Source organism: Peromyscus eremicus, chromosome 11 (genome assembly GCF_949786415.1).
Source record: "Peromyscus eremicus chromosome 11, PerEre_H2_v1, whole genome shotgun sequence".
NCBI classification, from domain to species: Eukaryota; Metazoa; Chordata; class Mammalia; order Rodentia; family Cricetidae; genus Peromyscus; species Peromyscus eremicus.
The window spans coordinates 54063628-54085166 of record NC_081427.1 but is presented as its reverse complement, the minus strand read 5'-3'; the positions used below and the strand labels follow the sequence as shown (position 1 = coordinate 54085166).

At 42.9% G+C, this 21539-nt stretch overlaps 1 protein-coding gene across 1 annotated transcript; it reads right to left on the bottom strand.

Annotated features, from left to right (window-relative positions):
• Positions 1–1240: 1240 nt before the first annotated feature.
• On the bottom strand, positions 1241–21507 carry Utp15 (UTP15 small subunit processome component). Its single transcript, XM_059276531.1, has 13 exons — positions 21386–21507; positions 18850–19021; positions 17212–17304; positions 16933–17117; positions 15164–15342; positions 14464–14589; positions 12139–12274; positions 11460–11544; positions 10518–10667; positions 9065–9166; positions 7828–7961; positions 7308–7366; positions 1241–3702 (listed from the first exon to the last, which is right to left on the bottom strand). The coding sequence occupies exons 2-13, from the start codon at positions 18937–18939 to the stop codon at positions 3455–3457; spliced, it is 1587 nt and encodes a 528-aa protein (XP_059132514.1). The 5' UTR covers positions 18940–19021; positions 21386–21507; the 3' UTR covers positions 1241–3454.
• Between the last annotated feature and the right edge of the window lie 32 nt (positions 21508–21539).

The following is a 21539-nucleotide window of genomic DNA, read 5'->3' as shown; positions in this document are numbered from 1 at the left end:
TGACCAAAACCAATCTGGGGAGGAAAGAGTTTACAGGTACAGCCCCCCACTAAGGGAAACCAGGAGCTGAAGCGGGGACCATGAGGAACGCTGCTTACCGGCTTGCTCGCAGGCTCAAGTTCAGCTACCATTCTTCCATACCCTAGGCTCACCTGCCTGGTAAGGGCACCACCCACGGTGGGCTGGGCCCTCCCACATCAATTAATAATCAAGAAAATGCCCCACAGATATACCCAAGGGCAGCCCAACGGAGACAGCTCAATTGAGGTTCTCTCTTCCTAGGTGTGTCAAGTTAAGAACGAAGCTGATTACCACACCAGTTGGAAACATTTCAGTCTCTCCCACATCATGAATGTTCTCTGCATCACTCAGTATCATGTGACCCACTCTATACTTTACCAGACTTCTCCCCTCAACCACAATGTCAGCTAGAAGAGAATAAGGAGTGCTAATTTGTTCATTTTTATAATCTCTGAATTTCAGTGTCTCAAGGTCAAAAGTCTTCAGTCATTCAGTTTTAAAATCCACTCACACTCATGTAAGTAGGAAAAAATATATTTATTGAGAGTTCCAAAAGAACTTCATAGAGGAGGAAGAAGTCCAGACAAGATAATGCAGAGAGAAAGCCAGCAGGAACTAAGACAGGTTTTCTATCTGGTGAGGCAGGACAGTCATTGGCTTTATTTTCTCTGCATATAAGATGCATTCTGGAAACTGCTTTCTCTGCTGAAGACCCCCAGCATAGCATTCCCAGCCTCCCACATCTCCCTAGAGCAGTGGCTCCCAACCTTCCTAATGCTGCTACCCTTTAATACGGTTCTTCATGTTGTGGTGACTCCAACCATAAAATTATTTTGCTAATCCATAACTGTAATTTTGCTATTGTTCGGAATCGTAATGTAAATATTTTTGGAGACAGAGGTCTGCCAAAGGGTTTGTGACCCGTAGGTTGAGAACCAAATTGTTCTGACCTAGAAGAACAATTTCACTGTAAATTCAGGTTTGTAGACACAGCCTGAGTCGGGTATACCACCCCCGGCCCAGACAACCATGGCCAAAGGAATAGATAACATAGGAATAGAAAACATCATCTGCCAGCAAATGGTTTTCAGTTTCTCAGGGATATTTTGTTCAAAGATAAAACTATTCATGGTCATTTATTAAAGTTATAGATATTCAAACTTTTCTTAAATTTTTAACTTGGAAGTATCCCACCGAGAAAACTACTCCATTTTAATAATCACATTCAAAGGAGTCTTTAATTAATGTTTGGGAGAATTCATTTCAGTTAAATCAGTGGAATTTCTAAGCATCCCATTTGACATCAATTCCTTACGAAATTTAACAGCACAGGCATTTGAGAAATCTCACTCGAAACAAGCAAACCTTCCCGTATGTTTAAGTCTGCGTCAACATAATAAATTAAACATAAATGACTACGTTCTCAGCAACATTTCATTATTTTTCCATCCATGGTAAAAAATATCAAACACTTCCCAGCTAAGAAGCACAAGTCTAAAAATCAATTAGGCATTTGACTCCTAAGGCCAATATTACATATTGAAATATGTCAATTATGTTAAAACACATCACACTGAAAGTAATCAATGAATATTAAAAAAAACACCTGAGTTGGGTGTGGTGGCAAACACCTTTAATCCCAACACTTGAGAGGCAGATGCGTGGATCTCTGTGAGTTTGAGGCCAGCCTGGTCTACATAGTGAGTTCCAGGACAGCCAGGGCTACACAGAGAAACCCTGTCTCCAAACAAACAAACACACACACACTCCTGAACATAACTGCACAGAGGACTGGGAAATGATTCCCAATCCTTTTAAGGTCTGGAATTACTATCAGTTGTCCACAGGAGCTGCAGCACTCTCGAAGCCTGTCAAAGGGAGTGAGCAGTTAGGGCCCCAGCAGGCCAGCCCAGTGCAGGGATGGTAAGGAACTCGAGCAACTTTAATTAATTCAATGTCAAAAGAGACTGATTCGACACTTGGATAGCTGTGATGAGAAGAAGTAGATGAAGAGATGGCCAGGAAATGCTCCAGAGTTGCACAGGGGCCAGCAGCTACAGCTTCGGGGAGAATCCCAACTGCTAGTGCCAACTCTGCATGCTTAGGGGATTTCCTTCACTAGCTGGATTGAAGTCAATCAACCTTCTCGACCTTAAAGCGCAGGCTCTCATTTGTGACTCAGGTTGTGACTACTCAAATCAGCAAACTCCGGGTTTCTCACAAGACACCATACTGCAGAACTGCTTCAGCTCACTAGTGGGAACTATAGCCTATTATAGCTGAGCTTGTGTCCACACAGAACTTTCTAGATGTATCCCCACTTTCTTCTGCTTTAAGGAAATCTAAATTTACAGAACTGACTCATTACAAAATCTTTCCCCGAGGATTCCTTCAGCTCCGGATGCCATCACCAGACACGTTTCTAAGCTAAGCAGGGTAACTGAAGGAAGGCAGGAAAGTAATGGCTGTGGATCAGTATGCTGGTCACAAGCCACTGACGGTCCATCAGGAATTGACACACCTCAGCAAGCCAAGAAGAAGAAAAGAATCTCTTTATAAAAAATATGTTTACAATGAACTTTCAAAAACACATTTTTTTTTCCAAAGCAAACTGCTGCTGTTTGAGGTTTGGACCCACCGAATGAAGAACAGAGAAAAGGAAGTGTAGGTACAGCAAAGAGAATTGTTAATGAGAGCTGCACACAGGAGACAGGCTCTGACCGTACACACAGCTGAGAGGCCACTGCTGTGAGGGAAGGACAACCGCATCCCAGAGCTGAAGCAGGGGAAGGGAGACAGGCAGTGTGCTGAGGAGGGGACCTGCTTCAGTCAGATCTCTCTGGACTCGGTCATGAGCAGAGCCAGGCAAGACTAAAGAAAACACCGCTGGAGAGCACAGTTCGTAGGTAACAAAGACTTATCACACCAGGAGCAGTATCCCGTGATCTGCCACACTTGGAAGACAGTCCCCCAGGCAGCTGGTGAGAAAGTGTGACCCAGGACTTGGAAGATACCAGCAAGAAAAGTTCTCGGGGGCATTGAGTACAGGAAAGAAGTTTTCCTGTTGCTGTTTGTTCTTGGTATTTCCCAGGGTAGAAGTAAAAACCAAAACGAGAACCCAGGTTCTGTCCCCTGGCAGGACTCCACTAGGAACCCTCTCCAGAGGCCACGTGACTGAGGGTTTGGCTCCATTAAAATCAGTATCAACTCATCCAAGGTCGACAGACACTGTGACCAAGACAACTAAGACCTTCCAGTGGAAGAAGCCACTGTACAGATCAAATTAATACATGGAAACCACGTCTTCAAACAGGTGCTCACTTCCCAATTAGAGTTAATTCAGTCTCTTCCATAACACTCCTGTAAATTCTCTTTTTGAATGCCTCGAAAATGCTTTCTTCTCCTCAGTAATTAAGAGTCAAACCATTCCCAGTTAGGAGTCCTTGTCTGTGTCACTGGGCTGACGGGGTGACTCTGTCTTCTTTTCTGGGAGTTTAGCAGGCACATGTTCCGACACACAGGTACTTTCATTCCTTGTCATGGTAGCAAACAGCATGTCCATCATCCCCAAGGTTTCTAGGAGTTCTCTTTGGTAATCAATTTCTTTTTCTACAAGTCCTTGAAGCACTATAAACTTTTTATCAACTATTGGTGACTGGCCAATCACAGGCAGATATATATCTAAAAAGGGAAAGAAAATACATTAACTAGAAACATTTTCTGTAAGTGAAATCACTGCTTAGAAACAGTATGATACTAACTATAAAGACACTGAATACCAATATTTTTAATAATTAATTTGTGATTTACAGGAAACATAACAATCCATCTGATTAAATGCATTTTGCAAAGAAATAATTACACAAAATACAGTGTATGGGGTCTTATTCTCATTTTCATGTTAAAAACTACACGTCTGGGGGCTGGGGAGATGGCTGGGGTTCGAGTGCTTCCTTTACAAGCAGTTAAGACTTGAATTTGATTCCCAGAACCCGTAACAGAGAAAAGAAAAATACACTGGACACCAGGCATACAATTAACTGTAGTTCCAGCCCTGGGGAGGTAGAGACAGGTAGCCCCTGGGGCTTGCTGGCCACCAGCTGAGCTCAACGGTGAACTTCAGGTTCCATGAGAGAACCTGTTTCAGAAAAACAGATGGAGAGTGATGGAGGAAGACCCGGGATGCTGACATGTGGTAAACCTGAAACAAAGTATCAGGTATGGAGGGGCAGGAAGAGATGGAGCACATGAAAAGGCCTGAGGGTGCAACGTAAGTCACAGGCAGGACCAAGTGAAATCCAGAAACACTTGTAAATGAAATAAAGGACCCTAACGTAAGGACTCTGAAGTAGACAGGGTGAATCCTCCTCATTGCGGCTTCCAGCAAGAGAGAAAAAGACCACCTCAGTAGGCTCCAGTCACACGACCGGGCCCTCTACAGAAAGAGCTGCGATTCACACAGCAAACGTGTCTTAGTTTGCTCACGCAAACTGGTCATGCTGGGAACCACCTTATGTTACTAATCTCTTCCAGCCAGGGGCCCAGGAGCCCCTGCATTTTCTTATTTCAAGCCCCACAGGCCTCTCTACTCTACTGGACAAGAGAGCAACCATCACAAACATCCTTATGGACTTGGGAAAGTGATTATGACTTGGATACCACAGCAGAGACACGGGACTAAAGGATGACAGCTAAAAGCACCCTCTCCTTTTCACTGCAGCTAAGGACCACAAGTGGAAGAACGAAGGACCAATCCCATGGGAAGACGAGGGAGGAAGGGGCTGGGACAGCGTCCGGCTTGGCCAGAGCACTCAGGGTCACTTAGTGGTAGTGCAGATGCCCCCAGCACGGTCCATTTGGCCCGACTGCTTTCCAGTCTGAGCCCCAGAAAACCACTCCATGGCGTGTCCCATGCCCACACGGGTACCAGGAGAGTACCTCTGGTGTAAACCCTCCAGCTTGGTGGTCCTCTGGCTCCTGAGAGCAGCCTGAGGGTGGATGCTGCATGGCCCACACTACTGAGGCTGCACACGGACATGCACTGGCCGGAACTCAGCCCAGCGACAGCCACCCTGTCTCCTCGGCAGGAAGAGCCGCCCTGCACCCCACTCCACTGTTCTGTACTAACTACACTTGTCCCACTTTCTTCTCCCTCACTACTGCTGCTCACACTTTCCTCCTATCTGTGACCTCTCTGTCCTTTCACTAACCCTGTTGTTATTTATTATAGCTGTACCTTTAAACTCCTAGCCAACCCTATCCGCCCTCAGGCCTTCCTCTTCCCTTCTAACTGGGGTCCATCAGTTCTCGGGTGGTTTGCTGGATGTAAACATGGGTCTGGCTTTCAACCATGACTGCAGGCTGCTTTCCTTCCTGTGTGCATCAGGCACAGACATCAAGCACAGGTCTCCAAACAGACTCAGCAGAGCTATCCATCCCAAGAGATGAGCAAATCACAAAGGAGAATGGAAGAAAAGAGGAGCGGTATGAGGCCGCCCCAGGGCGCTAACTAACTAACTAACTAACTAACTGACTAACTAACTAACTAACTAACAGCTGGACCCACAGAGACTGACAGAGCTACAATACCTACCAAATAAAGGACCTCAGAGAGGCAACCATAAAACAGATGAAGAAGTAAAAAGTCAGACCAAAGACACCAACAAGGAATTCCTCAGAAGGATTCTAAGGAAAAACCAAATGGAAACCTTGGATATAAAGATCCAGTAAGTCAAAATTGCAGTGGAAAACATCTGGATTAAGTCGAGCAGGAGTGGGCCGAGGAATTATCACATCCACACACACTGTCAATAACCAAAGCAAACACACTCACAGATTCCAAGAGCTCTGGGGCATGACAAAAGAAAATCTAAGAATCTTCGCCGTAGAAGCATACAAAATCCAGACAATAAAACTGGAGCAGAAAACTTCAAAATCCAGGGCAAGATAAAGACATCCAAATACAGGAGGCACTCAAAACCCTAAACACGCATACCCAGTGAAGAGCCTTCCTATGCCGTACCATAGCTAACACGGAACAAAACACCACAAGAGCAGGACCAAGTTCCTCACAGAGCTGAGCTCACTGCTAGAACATCAGACCTTTCCGCAGAGCAGGGAACCATGAAGTGACCTCAAGCCCTGAGAGGAATAACTGCCAAGAGAATCCCATCAATGGAGCCAGCCTTTAGAACTGATGGAGGACGTAGACTAAGGCAAAGCATGACCACTCAAGCAGCAGAGAAGACGACCCTGAAGGAAGCCAACACACGACAAGAAAGTCACAGTAACAGGAGCAGAAAGAAGTGTCCAGAGAAGACAGACGAGCAAAACTGCACCAGGAAAGATCAGACGGTTTCAGTTCAATAAACCAGCAAATCTCTAAGATGAACGGAAGAGGGAGAAAAGAGCAAAGGTCAATTTGGGGAAAACAGGATCTTATCGGAATTAGTATGCAGTCGGAAATTTTCTCAGGTCCCACCGTCCCCACGGTCCTGCAGCCGCTTATAAAATAATCATTCAGAGACTTAATAATTGTATGGCCTATGGCAGGCTTCTTGCTAGCTAGCCCTTATAACTTAACCCGTTTCTATTAACCTGTAAGTTGCCACGTGGTGTGGCATTACTGGTCTGCTGGCATCTTGTGCTCCTTCTGCAGCGGCTGGTGTCTCTTCCGCCTCTGCCTTTCTCTTTCCTGTCTCTCTCCTTGGATTTCCTGCCTGCCTTTAAGCTGCCTTGCCATAGGCCAAAGCAGCTTCTTTATTAGCCAATGGGAACAACATATATACACAGTGTACAAAAAGACATCCCCCAGCATTAGCACACACTTCTCAATTCTAACCCCAAATATAAATTATTTCTCCAATTAAAGCACGCAGGCTTGGCTGTGCATAGTGGCACATGCCTACAATGCCAGCTGTTGGGGACACACCTGCCGCACACACACATTCTTATAAACCATATAAACATAAACAAATACACACACAAACAATAAATTAACTAACTAAAAAAAAAGACCACCATTATAGATGTTTATGGGAAAATTTTTCTTAAGTTGTAATTATCCTAGTCTAATCAATTCAAATCTGCCCCTGTAAAATTTACTACATTTTAATTACACCTGTACCTCTAGGTTTTCTGTTTCGGGTTCTTTAATCTTTTTCAATGCTGAGGCTCAGACTCAGGAGCCCGGGCGTGCTGACAAATGTCCTGCTGCTGAGCTCTCCGGCCCCAACACCTCCACTTTCACAAGCATGCTGGAAGGTTTAAGTTTTACAACTACTCACCAATGACTATTTCAGCAGCATTAATCAAAACAGGAGCAAATCTTGGCTGAGACAGATTCCTACAAAGCAAAACTTCTGTTTAATGAATCTTGCAAGGCCTGTCCCTGGAGCTTGAGCTGGCTTTTGGGAACCTATTCCCCATGCTGAGCTGCCTTGCCCAGCCTTGATGAAGGGGGAGGAGCTTGGTCCTCCTCAACTTGATGTGCCATGCTTTGTTGACGCCCATGGGAGGTCTGACCCTTTCTGAACATAGACTGAGGAGGAGTAGATAGGGGGAGGGGAGGCAAGGGAAGGGGAAGGGGAACAGGAGGAGAGGAAGGAGAGGAAACTATAGTTGGGATGTAAAATAAGTGAAAAAAATTTAATTAATAAGTAAATAAATAAAAAGAAAGAGAGAAAAACATCCCTAAAACAAACATTAATTGTTCCACCAGCTCTCTGTAAAGAGCAAACTAGAAGTAGGTGTCTCCCACTGGGTAGTAACAGAGGACTTAAGCCACAAAACCCAAGTCAAGCATACCTTATCAAAAAGTTCAGAACCCGGGTAATCTCCTTCTCATCCCGACCTGCAAGAGCATTGGCAAGGACTCCTCTCCGATTCAATTCCTTTATGATGGAAACTGTAACCTCGGGTGTCTTTATTACACAGTTAGGCTAGAAAAATGTTCAGAGTCAGTCCAGCCAAAAGACAGACAAGAAGAAAATCACTCCACAGCAATAAACTACCAAGCTTATCTTCACACTCCCAAGTCACGGTAAATCATAAACCCATGGTCAAGATGCTTCCCCCACATGTCCCTTCCCTTTTCTTCTGACAGGGTCTCACTTTATGAGCCTTATCAAGCCTTGAACTTTAATATATCCCAGCTTGACCTCAAATTTGTGATCTGCCTGCCTCAGCCTCCCAAGTGCTAGGATTAGAGGCAGGAGCCATAACACCAGAGACTATTTTTTTTTTTTTGGTTTTTTGAGACAGAGTTTCTCTGTGTAGCCCTGGCTGTCCTGGAACTCACTCTGTAGACCAGGCTGTCCTGGAACTCACAGAGAACCACCTGCCTCTGCCTCCTTAGTGTTGGGATTAAAAGTATGCACCACCACCGCATGGGTAGATTCTTCAAATGTTCCTCACTAGCTCAGCATGGCAGCATACACCTATGATCTCAATCCTGGGAGGAAAACCAAGAGGATCCTGAGGGCTCACTGGCAAGCCAGCCAGCTACCTGGTGAGCTCCAAGTTCAGTAACAGACCCTGTCTTGGATAGACTCTTTATCACCTGACACAAGCCAGGGTCATCTGGGAAAAAGGAATGTCAACTGAAAAATGCCTCCATTACACTGGCCTATGGACAAGTCTATGGGGTATTTTCCTGATGTAGATGCCCAGCTCACTATGGTGGTGCCACCCCTGGCAGGTGGTTCTGGGTTGTACAAGAAAGCAGGCTGAGCAAGCCATGGGGAGCAAGCCAGTAAGCAGTGTTCCTCCATGGCTTCTACCTCAGTTCCTGCCTCCAGGTTTCTGCCTTGAGATCCTGCCCTGACTTCCAGCATCATGCTGGATTATAAACTGTAAGCTGAATGGTCTTTCCACAGCAACAGAAAGCAAACTAAGACAGGTATTACCTCAAGAAGATGGAAAACAATTGAGGCCAACACCCAACGTTGATCTCTGGCCTTCTCACATGCATATACATGCACCCCGCCACACACACCAACAAAATTAAAAAACAGTCAGTGAAAAGAAAATGTTTCTCACTCACCTCAAGCACTCTGTCAAGTGCCTTTGAGATCCGAAAACTTTTCAGGTCCCTGTCATACCATTCTAGATGTTTCTTTACTGGCCTATTGATCATGATATCATCCTGAATGAAAAAGCAAATTTATAGAGGAAGGAAATTAGTATCTATACAGTTCCATTAGAAATCAATGTTTTCCAGTAGAGCTAGCCCTGGAGATATGAGTGAGGGGGAACCAGATGTGAGGGCCCGAGAGCAGAACTTGCTACTAGGGCTCCTTGCTGTAGGCTGCATTGGGTGAGCTAGCCGAGGCAGTGCTGGAGAGCTCACTGGGATCGTGATGATGAGGAAAGCCAGGGAGCTGACCAACACAGCTACCACCCAGGCCCAGAACCAGAGCTGTGAGCTGGTCCACGCCAGCATGCACCCCATCTGTCAACTGTTGGAGCATGTGAAGGGGACGAACCTACAGATCCCAAGCAGCAGGATCCCCACGACACTGAACAACAAAGATATCCAAGAGGAGCCCCAGTGGGAGTCCATTATCAACGGTGTAGCAGAGGCCAGAGGCCTCCGTCAGAACAATGACTCACGGCAATGAACACTTACAAGTGAAGATGAACAGACTAAAGGGTGAACTGTGTGCCTCACCGGGCCACACTACAGCTTCCACCACAGGATTCTTCTTTGTTTTTGTTCTGATTTGTTTCTTTGGTTTGGTTTTTCTTTTAAATTTGGTTTTGTGTTTTGGGGGAAAGGTTGCAAGGGCAGAGGGCAATGTGAGGGGCAGGGAGATGAATGGGATTGAGATGCATGAGGTGAAATTCACAAAGAATCAATAAAAGTAAAAAAAATAGATGTTTTCATAATAAAGTGATACATACATTTTAAAGTCAGGATGCTTTTACACTACATGACAAATAATGTTCATAATCCAAATGTTACACTTTGCCATGTTAATGTGCTCTTATGATTTTTAGCATATATATATATATAATATATATATATATGAAAGTGACTCTATTCTGAGCAAAATTTCTCAAAAAAAAATTGAATAAGGCAGGCTGTATGACTACATATAAAGAGAAATAAAACAAACCAGAGACTAAGATCTAATCATCACACCTCTGATGACCTCCTGGGTCGGTCAGAACTTTACACTCAGTCCTCTCTGACACAGGGTGATATTACAGGCATACATTGTTTAGAGGGAAAAATCAGACAGTGGGCGACAGACACTATTTTGAAGATGGTAAAGCACTATGTTATGTCATGATTCGGGGTATTAAGTAGTCCCTGCTCCCCATTACTCTTCAATAATGTTCTACAGCAATCTGGAACCAACTTTGATGGAGCAAGCACCAAAAAAATGTACATATTGTGCAAATCATTCTTTGCAATAAATTCCAGGAATGGGTAGAATTGACCCTTCTAAGAAATGTCATATTTTAAAAATAATAACAAAAACCATAATCACCCGTTGCTTCATGTAATTTTTTCCTTTAATAAAGGTCCGATATGCAGGCCTCCTCCTCCTCTGGAGAGATTCCTTCTTTGCTTCAGATTTCCGGTGTTTAACGCTCAGTATTCCATTGGTCATTCCTACAACTATCGTCTCATCTTCGTGCTAATGGTAATCAGAAAAGTCCGTCTATTGTTAACCAACATTCTAGTACCTTTAACTCAAAACAGCATTTGCATCATGTCCGATACTTATCCTATTACCCACAGTTCCAGTCAATACACACACTCCTAACAATGATCTATTCAAAATGTTATAGCAAAATCCCTCTTCCTCCAGGGTACCACTATCGGGACAGACCTTCTTATCCTCGTACAGCACTGCGGGGAAGGGCATGTGATGATCTTGCTGATGTTGGCTGACCACGCTAATAAAATGTTAATGGCATCCTGACAAGCTTCAAAATAACTGTCTATGTTCTCTGAGGAGAAAAGGGACTACGCAATAGCATGACTTTCGTCAGCTGGCTCCCCCACAAGAGCTTCTCTTTACTTTTCCTCTCCAGGTTGAGATTTCCACATCACATATTCAGGTATCCTCCAGCCCAAATGTGGCTCCTCATGAAACCTGACAGTGAACATTCCAGAAAGCACAGTGCTCACTCCACTGCTCCTGCCCTCTCTGGCTTTTCTGGAGCCAATCTGCCACTCTTGAGCTTTGTAACACCCTTGGGTTGGGGGAAGGGAGAGTTAACAAGGTCCTAGTCCAGCCTCGGTGTGACCATGACAGCAATCAGTGCCACCAAGTGGGAATTCATGCAGGTATCAGGTAACGTCACATCCTGGCAACTGTCTGGCTTCAAACAGCTAACGTGCCTTAATAAGTCTAAAGATTCCACTTTACTTTCACTTCGTAGGCACAGTGTGTAACAACGTGAGAAGAGCTGGAAGTACGTACAGAAAGCGCCAGACTCAAGATGGAAGCTGCGTAGTCAAAGCTGTGGACCACTTTGTAGGAAGTTGTGCTGTAGACCTTGACTTTCCTGTGAGAAAGAAAGCTCTGTCAAGTCACCTCAGAAATGAGGGAAAAGATCAAGTGTCTGTCTTTAGCAAACTATATGACTGTGAAAATTTACAGTCCAAGCCAGGTGGTGGTGCGCATGCCTTTAATCCCAGCACTTCGGAAGCGAGGCAGGTGGATCTCAGTGAGTTCGAGGATCAACCTCCCAAATGCTGGGATTAAAGGCCTGGGCCACTATTCCCAGCTGAAGTTTTATGTTTTAAAGGATGTAACCTGGAATTACATATATCCTCAGAATAAAACTTTCAAACTACATATGTAGATATAAACATGACTTTAAAAGAAACTACAGGAAAATAGGCCATTTCAAAAATCAGTGTTCAAGTGGGTAACCAATATTGTCCAAGTGTATAAGCTAAAGCAATCGATAAATTATTTCTGGGGAAATATAAGTAGTTATATGTAAATGAAAGGTCAAACTATTTTCAAATCAATAGATTTTTATCCTCTATGAAAACCATTAGAACATTTTATCACAAATACTGCTAAAAATAACTCAGTTTCTCAAGCAGTAAGTGCCAACCAACAACGATGCACAAGAAAGCTGGAATGCTACCTATCCAGTGAGCCGGAGAGTAGCCTCTGTCCAGAGCTGCTCAGACACAAGCACGTCACAGTCTTATGATGATTTTTCAAAGACATGAGCAACTGCCCTCCTTTTAGCATGTCCCAGACTTTAACGTAACGACCTCCTGTGGAAAGAAAGAACAGCTACTTTGATATTCTGCTTACATTCACCGAATGAGGAAGACCTGGAGCACTGCTCCCGGGAGCTAAGTGAAGCTTCTGGAGCCAGAACTCACATGCTGGCCCCTCCCACCACTGAGAGTGCTGGGTGTGAGTCCCTCCCTACTCACGGAACTGTTAATGTGACTAAGTTACTGCTTATTTTAGGTACAGCAAACAAACAGGGGACCGAAAGTCTTTCAAGGATGATAGATTCGCTGAGAGAAATGCTGGGCCTGCAAGAGGGCTCAGTAGGTAAAGGCACTTCCCACCAAGACTGAAGGCCTGAGTTTAATCCCTGGGACCCCCATGGTAGCAGACAGCTGACTTCTGAAAGTTGTCCTTTGAACTCCACTCATGTACACATGTACACACGTAAACACACACACACACACACACACACACACACACACACACACACACACAAAAAAAAAAAAAAAAAAAAAAAAAAAAACCCTTTAAGGAATACTATACTAATGGAAATCAATGATATATGTACTGTTTCCTAAAAATTTTATGAACCCCACCAAAAAAAAATTTACTCTAAGAATCATAAAGGTCTTTAAAAGATAATTTAATTCTATGATTTAAAAAGTGTTTTTTTTTTTAGGACCTGGAGAGATGGCTTAGCAGTTAAGAGCACTTGCTGCTCTTTCAGAGAACCTGGGTTCAGTTCCCAGTACCCACATGGTGGCTCACAACCATCCATAAATCCAGTTCCAGGGAATCTGACACCCTCTTCTGGCCTCTGAGGGCACTGAATGATATGGTACACAGACATACATGCAGGCAGACCACCTATACACAAAATAAGTTGTAAATATTTCCAATAAAATACCAAGTATAGCCAGGCAGTGGTGGCGCACACCTTTAACCCCAGCACTTGTGAGGCAGAGGCAGATGGATCTCTGTTAGTCTGAGGCCAGCTTGGTCTACAAAGCAAATTCCAAGACGGCCAGGGCTACACAGAGAAACCCTGTCTCAAAAAAAAAAAAAAAAAAAAAGGAAAGAGAAGAAAAGAAGAGAAGAGAAAGAAAAGAAAAACAAAACACCAAGTAAAAGTCTAAAAGGAGACACAGCAAAAGGAGTCTGGGGGAGAATGTCGTTCTCATCTACCCTATTTGAGGCACTGGGCCAATGCTCAACTCACACTGTCCACCTTTCCCTTTGAATGTGGCAGCTTATGAGAAGGATCAGTTTTCTATCACTCATCTAATACGGGTTCTCCTTCTCAGGGTGTCGGGACGTTAAGGGACTGCCCAAGTTACACAACTAGCTGGTGGCACAGGAGTGATCAGTGTACAGATTTTCACCTGCCCCACTCAACATGGTTTCATTTCCACTTCTCAAAACAACAAGAAAGAATTATGTCTGACAGTGACACAAATTTTTTTTAAGTCAAACAGGTGCCAGAAAATGTATAAAATAGATTTTAAAAAAGAAGAACTAAAAAGCTATAGAGTACCAGGTAAATACATTCTTCTGATATCAACAGTCTGCCTTTATTGATGAACGAAAAGGTCAAACTACTTCTTCCATTATGAATATAAAAGTTCACTTTAGTAGACACAGCCAAAACCCACTCAACTCCACTTTGATGAATGCATCAAGCTCGGCCTGTTTATTTCTACATCGGTCCTCTCCAGCACATGTGCTGTTTGCTGGAGAGGAACTTGCCAAGAGTCACAGGAAAGGAGACCAGCATGATTCCAGACCTGGAATCAGGGAAGGCTGCCAAAGCTATGCAGATTTCTTAGCTGGACTAACAGAAGGGGTATAGAGTGGGCTTCTGGGGTCAGATGAGACACGTACGTATCTATTAAGTTCTCACATTCGGGGACTTTAGGCCTGCGACTCACCACGTTGCCTTGGACAAACTAGCTGATTCTTTCTTTATCTCCTTACTGTAAAACAGAATGCTAACTGCCTGGGAGGACTGTCCAGCGTTAGAGATGCCACGCAAACAACAGAACAGTGCCAGTGCGGGTCCGACACAGCAAATGACAGCTACTGGCCACCCCACTTACCAACCGAACAAATGCTCAGATATGTAAGTCAGGCGAACACCAACAATCCACAAATGGCAACTCATACAGAAAAATCTAATCTATCTGAGAGCAGAACTAGTGGTGAAAGCTCTTTTGAAAAGCAATACCTGAAGACACCAGGAGACCGCCGGAGGGGAAAAGCAGGACGCTCTCCACAGGCTGCCCGTGCTCGACACAGAGAACGTTTTTATTTGTCCGGGCATCAAACATCTTCACGGTGTGATCATATGACCCTGAAATGTCAACGTTTGTATTATGTGAACTTTGCTCTTTAAAATAATAAAAGTTTGTCTATCCACACACTGAAATTAATAGGACAAAAACATTACATGAGGTTTTTTTTTTAAACCACACACATGATTCATAAAGTCAGTACTTCCAAGCCTTCTGCTGCTACTGTTTCTAAAGCACTCTGTCACCCACACAAACTGAGCTCCACCTACACACTGTGGCTCTGTGACAACCAGGCACCATGAGCCCACTGCAACCTGATCTCTAAGATGCAGTCAAGCAGCTGAAGATATTCCCAAACACATTTAGAAGAAACAAAACCCACTAGCAAGAGAAGAAAAAGAAAACAAAAAAATTGACATTAATCAAAACCACATATACATATATACATACACACAGATATACATATACATATATATGTATATATATATTATGGTGCTGAGAATTGAACCCAGGGTCTCATATATACTAGGTGAATGCTCCACCACTGACCTATACCCTTGACTCTACTAAAGAAAATTTAAACCCCTCCACCCCAAAAGAACGCACAGCAGTAAGTGGAAAGAGATCACCAACCTGTTACAAAGAGATCTGGGTTCAGTTTGCTAGCACAGCCGCACCTTACATAATCAGAATGCTCTTTGAATGTCAGAATTTCTTTGGAGTTTGGAATATCCCATAATTTAACTGTATAATCATCAGCTCCAGAGACCACATGGTATTTGTCAGCTGTAAAATCTACTGTATGAACTGCTCTGAAAGATGAAAAGTCAACAGATTACAAAAAAGGGGAGCTCTACTGTTTGAATCTTCTAACATAAAGTGTTCCTTCCTAGACTTTAAACAAACAAAACAAACCAACAAAAACCCCTCAGGTTCAGGCCAGCAAGATGGCTCCCTGGGTAAAGGCACTGGCTGTCAAGTCTGATGGCCTGAGTTCTCTCCCTGGGGCCACCACAATGAAAGGGGAGAACCAACTTCTGAATGTTGTTCTCTGACCTCCACACCAATGCTATGGCATGTACACACCCAAACACACACAATAAGTAAATAAATACTCAACTCCAGAAAATAGAAAATATTTACAAAAAGCTAAGAGAAGAGGGAAAACTTTAACACGGGTGTTGGTACATAAGTGTAATACTATGGACTGAAGTGTAATACTATGTACCAAAGTGTAATACTATAAACTGAAGTGTAATACTATGTACCAAAGTGTAATACTATGTACTGAAGTATAATACTATGTACCAAAGTGTAATACTATGTACTGAAGTATAATAAAACTATGTACCAAAGTGTAATACTATATACTGAAGTGTAATACTATGTACTGAAGTATAATACTATGTACCAAAGTGTAATACTATGTACTGAAGTATAATAATACTATGTACCAAAGTGTAATACTATGTACTGAAGTGTAATACTATGTACCAAAGTGTAATACTATGTACTGAAGTGTAATATTATGTTACTATTAGGTTGGCAAGAATACTAAGTAACAAAATGCAGTAACTAGTGAAAATTAAGTTCTAAATGTTGCAACAAGGGCAATTTTTAAAGTATTTATATTTATTTACTTATTTCATATGTATGGTGTTTTATCTGCATGCGTGTCTGGTGCCCTCAGATGTCCTGGGACTGGGCTTAGAGACAGTTGTGAGCCACCATATGGGTGCTGGGAATTGAACTTCTGTAAGAGCAACTGTGAACCACTGAGCCATCTCTCCACTTTTTAAAAAATATAATAAAGAGCTCTTTCAAAACACCCGAGAAAGACTTGCCACAGAGTAGAATCCTATTAAAACAGTTTCTGTTTTGAGTGTTTCATTGATGATGGGTACAAACATCCTGACAGCTTGTAATTAAAAAAGAAAAAGAAAAAGAAAAAGAAAGGAACACTTTGGTATTTTAAATCAGTAGCAGATTTCAGCAATGACTTTAGTAATCCTGAAACAAAAGTTAGAAAACCGAATTTATCAAGAGGCAAATACCACAAATCAAAGAAAAGAAAGGCAGCATGACGTCAGTGTGAGCAGATCTGAGACAGCTGTAAGGCTGCCGTTAGAGCAGGGGGTTCATATCTTCAACCGCTCAGATCCCACTGCACCTCCTAGAAAGGAAGACACTTTCTAAAACATCACACACAACTCTAGAGCAGTCACAAGCTCTAGGAACTGGACGGTGGAACTCAGGTTAAGTCCTCTGTCTGAGAACAACAGGAAATAAAGTATATACGGGTGTACACTTCACACAACCAATGTGTTTATCAAAAGCATGAAGGCTGAGCTCTCAAGAGAAAAACAACAAACTAACATAACACACATCAAACTGGCTCTTACTTTGTATGACCTTCAAACTGCCTGAGGGGCGCCCTCCCACTTATATCAAAAAGTTGAACTACACCATCTTCACTGCCAGCGACAAGCAATTGGCCATCCTGTCGAAAAGTAGCACAGTATGCTGTGTCCTTAAAACGGGAAAAGGTTTTTACAGGTTCTTGAGAGTACCGGCCATAAATGTGGATCTGTAAGATAAAAAGCAGTATTTCACTAGAAGGCAGGCCCAAGCTCGGCAGTAAATCCTATCACAAGAACAAAGACGATCACTACTGCACTTACTCTTGAAGAGGCTGTGACTGCGTAGTTATATGGAGGCTGAGGAGAAAAGTCTACTTTGGACACCGCACCAAATTCCTTAATCTGCACAGGAGTCTTCATGAAAAACAAGAGAGTATTGGCAGAGTTAAAAGGGCGAGCCATAGTTAAGCATTATGCTATTTCCTATGGACTGTTTCCTTTTGTCCTTGGTACCAGTTAGTAGGTTGTATTACAGAGAAATACGAGGAAAAGAGAAAGGAAAGGGTGAAGCAGAAACCACTCTGCTGCCCACCCACCAGACTTCCCTTTGACACGCCAGAAAATAAGGACAGCTGGAGAGCCACATCCCACTGTCTCAGAGGCTGACTTTATTCTGATTCCCACCAAGAAAAGGAAGAGCTAAGTCTATATCAATCAACTATGATTCTAAGTTAGTACAAAGATGATCAGACCATGTAAACAGAACTAAATCTTTTCTGTGCCCACTAACCCACTTTAGCAATCTTTGTACATAAGCAATAAATTTACCATCCATTTTTATAAAGATACATCATAATTTACTGAGCCAATCCACGTCTAATGAACATTTTTTTAAGAATTCCAATATTACAGTGGATACATCAATAAACACTTTTACATGTCTTAGTAAACTTTTCAAAGTAGGCCATGTTTCAAGCTATGAGTACAGAGCAACAATGCTTTTATAAAGTTATGACATTTACTGTCAATTGCCTCCTTCAATTTTCTTTTCATTTATGCCAATATAACAGAATAAACAGTATCTAAATTGTTATCTTATTTGGTTTTATGTTGTGCTTTTTTTAGCCTTATTTATTTGTATTTATGTGTATGTGTGTATCTGCTTGTCTAAACGTGCACATGTGAAATGCCTGCTGAGGCCAGAAAAAGATGTTAGATCCCCTGCAAATGGAGTTAAAGGCAACTATAAGCTGCCCAATGTGCTGGGAACTGAACCCAGGTCCTCTGCAAGGGCATCAAGTGCTCTTGATTTCCTGTAGCTGAGACTACCCTCAACCTCCCTGAGTAACTAAGAATGACTCTGAACCTATCCTCTGGCCTTCAGCTCTCAAGTGCTGGGATTACAGGCATGTACCACCGAATAGGTTTGTGCAAGGCTGGAGACTGAACCCAGGGCTTATGCATGCCAGGCAAGCACTCTACCAACTGAGCTACATCCGTTTTTGGCTTGTGAGTGAGGCTCAGTCTCTTTCTATTTTTATTATCCGATTATATTTCATTTTCCACAAACCTCCTAATTCCAAACATTTTCTAGTTTTCTAGGTTCTCAATTAAAAACAAACAAATAAACAAACAAAAAACATTTCAAGCCTTATTAGAAGGTACAGAGAAGCTAATTTCAGAATAAGAAAAAGCAAGTAAGTCTTCCTGCATATAAGATTCAAGTTTTACAGTTTCATTTGCCATTACACACATGTTCTACATTAAGCATCTGCATGGCTAAAATAATTAAGTGGTATGGATTTTTACATGAAGCTCTAAGAAAAAATAGATAACAAAGTATCCACTTGAACTATTAGTTTTAGTTAACAGTTCTGCCAGCATAAGCTGGAGAAACTGACATAAATGGATACAGAAATGTCCAGATTCCCTCCTCCCTCATTTTCTCTCCTTCTTTACCTTATAATTGTTCCAGTACAAAGTGTCTTGGGTGATTTTTTCACCGAGTACAGGATATGTCTGAATTGTTACAGGTTTATAACCAGCCATGATTTCATATGACTGCACTGTTGTCCAGGGGTTAATAATCTGGAACTGATGTCAGAATAACTGCAGTGACTCTGCCTTATGTCTGAAAAAGGAACACATTTTAAAGCACATATTATTTATTAACGTTCACATACAAGTATAATTCTCCTTCTGCATTCTTTCAAAGACTGTGTGGAACTTCATATATTAATGACCAATAAACCATTTCATTAGAACCCATTGTCAGGTGAATGGTACCAGTGATGCTACTCTACATCCATTCTGAAAAGCCTGCAAGATGACATCAGCAATGCCAGAAGAAAAAGCAGTATGACATGTTTTAACTGTTATTTTGATGAAGCAAAGCAAACCAAGATTCTATTCAGTCAAACACGTAGAATGTGCAAGATAGTATTCATCACTTGCAATACAAGGACAATAAACAGATATGACCTATACCTTCAAATACTCGAAATGATTGGGCCTATGAGGAATCTAGACTTAGCTTTCCTCCTCATTCCTAAGACTCAAAAAAGCATAAAAATTTCATCTCTCAAAGATTTCTTTATGTGCGTGCGTGCGTGCGTGCGTGCACGTGTGTGTGTGTGTGTGTGTGTGTGTGTGTGTGTGTGTGTGTGTGTGTGTGAAGCCAGGGAGCCTTTCTCTATGGTGCTGCACCTTATTTCTGAGACAGGATGAGGTCTCTCATTGAACATAAAACTCACCAACTGACAATACTGCCTGGCTAGCGAGCCTGACTAGCAAGTCTGGGGGACCCTCCTGGCTCTGGCTCCCAGCACTGGGATGATAGAAACACTCCAAGCCCTCCTTTTCCCGCGGGTGCTCAGGATTGACCCCACTGCATCCACTAAGACATCTCGCCAGCCCTTAATCTCTCAACTATTTCTAAACCTCAAGTCCACTTAAGCCTAGTTCAATTGCACTAACTTGTGTCTTTTTGACTACTGAAATAAAAGCAACACCATTTGAAAGTCTCCTGGATGCCCACATCCATCTTCCAAATAGTTACCAGTGCACTACAAAACTGAACATCGCCCTGAAAATGAAGCTCTAGCTCCATAGCATGTAAGGGGCTCCCTTTGCTCTGGCCCTTTCAGTGTCACCTCTTACTATTACCAACTGTTTACAGTTCACTAATCTCAGCACATTCATTCATTCTTGCTTCAACATGTGCTCTCCACCAGGAATGCCCTTTCTCTATCGACTAAGGTCACCACAGGAAATCAGACTGTCCTTCAGAAATTCCTCCTGCCTTCTGAGGCTGGGTGCTCTCTCCCATGATCCTATTTGGCTCTATTTCTGTGAGTGCACATAATCACACTGCATTGTAATGACCTCTTTTTTCCAGTTTAATTGAACAATATATTGGAAGCATTTGCTTGGGAAAATGATCAAACAATGGTCTTTTAAAAAGGGGGGGGGGGCATCATGGAAATTCCTATTGGAAAATATACAGTCAAAATCAATAATGGTCTATAATAAGAACAATGCTATACAGTATGTGTTCAAAGATACTTTCTATCAAGGGCCAACCAACAGGCAAAAATAGGGGATATTCTATGGTTAATGGCATAACAAGAAAAATTCACAATTTTTACAGTCGATTTCCCCAATAATCACAGAAACAATCTTTGTTGCTGTTGTTTGTGAAAGAGAGAAGACTTCTTTGAGGTCAAGGCTACTTCACTTAATTCCAACCAAATCACTGTACATACGACAGGATGTTTATCTGTTTAAAAAAAATTCTTAGTTCACTAGATACACAAAAACAAGCACCGGAATAGATCCAAGGAAGAGTACCTTCTAAGTCTATTTTTTAAGAAATAAAAGCATTTGGAGGAAAGAAATGAAAAGTAGCAGTGACTTGCTAGTTTAAAAAAAATGAACAGCATTAGTGGGACGTGTGAAGGAAGACAGTGCAAATAGCGAGATGCTGTGAAAACGAGTGGGAGAAAACGGACTGGACCAAAGTCGGGGCCTAAGAAACTGAGGTTCACTGAACAACAGGTATTATCACTACAATACAATGTGTGATCAAATAAACTCTGTAATCAGAGTACTGAGAACACGAACGAGGAAGATATTTAATGCTACCTGGAAAGGGTATGCCATTTCAGCGGGGTCTATAAAGCATAACATTACATGATGGACATAAAAGGAGTAGGGCATAGCGCCGAGGGAGACGAATACCCGGCCATTCTCAAGTCACTAAGACAGAAGTCTGTCCTTGGCTTTGGAGAAGAGCAGGTTATTCCAGAGACTGACAGCGGTGGCTAGGAGAGCGACGACGGAGGAGCAAAGCCTGGGTCGAAATTAAATCGCAAGGATCCTCGGAGGCAGGTAAGTTCAGTGATCCGGAGCCTTGGGAAGCCCAGCGCAGCATGTCCAGCTTGTCAAGAGATCACAGTGAGGCCCGAGCAGAGCCTGGGCCGCCACCATCGCCTACCTCTGCGGGGGCCCCGAGGGTCCGCCGAGGCACCCCGATCCCCAGGACGACTCCCCAGCCTGGGCCAGCTCCCTACAGCAGATGTCTCTGAAGCACTTGCTCACACTCACGCGGACACGCCAGGAGCCGGAAACGCAAGGGCGCAGGAGCGCGT

Bases quoted from the DNA above. Each gene is read 5' to 3' on its own strand.
- Utp15 (XM_059276531.1), bottom strand. From the start codon at position 18,939: ATGGCTGGTTATAAACCTGTAACAATTCAGACATATCCTGTACTCGGT. The intron at 12,275-14,463 runs GTATTGCTTTTC...TTCTTTCCACAG, and splicing joins CGGTCTCCTGGTGTCTTCAG to GAGGTCGTTACGTTAAAGTC. The intron at 7,962-9,064 runs GTGAGTGAGAAA...ACATTTTTCTAG, and splicing joins CACTTGACAGAGTGCTTGAG to CCTAACTGTGTAATAAAGAC.